The sequence below is a fragment of the Cyprinodon variegatus genome, unplaced genomic scaffold (genome assembly GCF_000732505.1).
Source record: "Cyprinodon variegatus isolate N-32 unplaced genomic scaffold, C_variegatus-1.0 Scaffold1413, whole genome shotgun sequence".
Lineage (NCBI taxonomy): Eukaryota > Metazoa > Chordata > Actinopteri > Cyprinodontiformes > Cyprinodontidae > Cyprinodon > Cyprinodon variegatus.
In genome coordinates this window covers 89039-90720 of record NW_015151866.1, presented here as the reverse complement: position 1 = coordinate 90720, position 1682 = coordinate 89039, and the positions used below count along the sequence as shown (strand labels likewise).

At 36.4% G+C, this 1682-nt stretch overlaps 1 protein-coding gene across 1 annotated transcript in view; it reads left to right on the top strand.

Annotated features, from left to right (window-relative positions):
* Positions 1-1317, top strand: part of LOC107103286 (synembryn-A-like) — a 25771-nt gene extending 24454 nt beyond the window's left edge. The window contains exon 13 of the mRNA XM_015402929.1: positions 1191-1317. Within this exon, the coding sequence (XP_015258415.1) occupies positions 1191-1317 (127 nt within the window). The remainder of the gene's footprint in view (positions 1-1190) is intronic.
* The last annotated feature ends 365 nt before the right edge of the window (positions 1318-1682 follow it).

The window sequence follows — 1682 nt, the reverse complement described above, 5'->3', positions numbered from 1 at the left end:
GCGTGGTTCATCAGTAGCTCGGTTCTCTGATAAAGAGCGCATGAGCAGACCGCCTCATCTCCTATTTACAGTCAGCTGACTCATTTTGCAGGTTTTCCGCCGAGTCCAGCTTTGCTATTCACAGATCTCTTCGCTTGCTCACAATGCGAACTTCTTCTCAGTTTATTAACAATAAATGGCACCAAAAAAGCGCGGTGCAACCTGGGCTGAATTTGGTGGAAGCTGCTAATCAGGCACATCATTTCCTGAATGTTATGGGCGGCGCCATTTTTGTTTGAGTAATTCTTGCCTGGAGAGCTGTAGCATCGTGGACCGCCAATAGGAGGCAAGGAACCGTGCTAGCGTGATGTGTAAATGGTCGTAAGGAACAAAGCTCGGCACGTTTAAATGATCCAAGTTCGATCGGAACTCGGCACGGATCAGTTTCAGAGGGGTAGTGGAAATGAGGCTCCAATCACAGAAACTAGAAAGCAATAAACTACAAATGCAATGCAAATACATCAATACGCTACAAACGCATAGTGATGTCAAGACGCAAACACAAAATGAATAAAATAAAGCTCTAAATAGTCAAAATAAACTTCACATTAAGAAAAGCTGAAAACTTGCTCAGAATAACGGAAGTGCTCCAGACCACTAGGGGGAGACAATCACTAACTTGAATTGGGCTAGATCGTTACAGAAGACATGAGAATAAGAATTCTGAGAAAAATGTCAGAATTCTGAGATTAAAGTAAGAATTCTGAGAAAAATGTCAGAATTCTGAGATTAAAGTAAGAATTCTGAGATTAAAGTAAGAATTCTGAGAAAAAAAGTCAGAATTCTGACTTTTTTTCCCATATTAAACTGAAATAAAATTTAAAAATCAGTTAACGTTTTTTTTTTTTCCAGTGGCCCTTATCCTCTTCCGTAGAAAACGCCTCATATGGTGTTAGAATATTAGATCAATAAAAACATTTTAATGCAGAGATCTGAGCTAAATGAAAAGTGCTTTTGATATCTGCTTAAATGTTGTTTTTAAAAAGTATTTAAAATCTGTTAAACAAGTCTCAGAGTTATTGACTGAATCATTTTTTATTCACATTTTTCGTTAAAAATGAGGAATTAGCTGTGAAAACGCTCTGCTCTGCCTTAAAGCAATGTTTCTAAGCTTGATGTGACTTTGTTAAGTGTGCCAATGATGTTTCCAGCATAAACCTGATCACCGGCGTAGTGGAGGAGGAGCAGCCCAACCCCATGGAGGGAATGAGCGAGGAGCAGAAGGAGTACGAGGCCATGAAGCTTGTCAAAATGTTCGACAGACTTTCCAGGTTTTAGAAGTTTTCTGTTAACCTGATAATCGTAGCGTTCACTTTATTAGGTACACTGCAAAATATTTACTGTTTAGAGCTCAGAACAAAGGTTTTAACTTTAGAAAATGTTTTTAAAATGTTAAAAATCTAAAAGAAAGAAAACCGTATTTAGAAGCTGACAAAGTAAAGACATGAATAAACCGTCAACCTGCTCATTAGATAGTATTTTCTATTTTTATTTTATTCTGTCGCTCTTCCATTTAATCATTTATAGAAAATTTCTTAACAGTAAACATAAAGAACATTTAAGCATTTATAGGGATTTGGAAATGGTAATATTGAAAAGAAAATTAGAAATTAAAAGTTAACAATAACAGTGTGTTTATCATA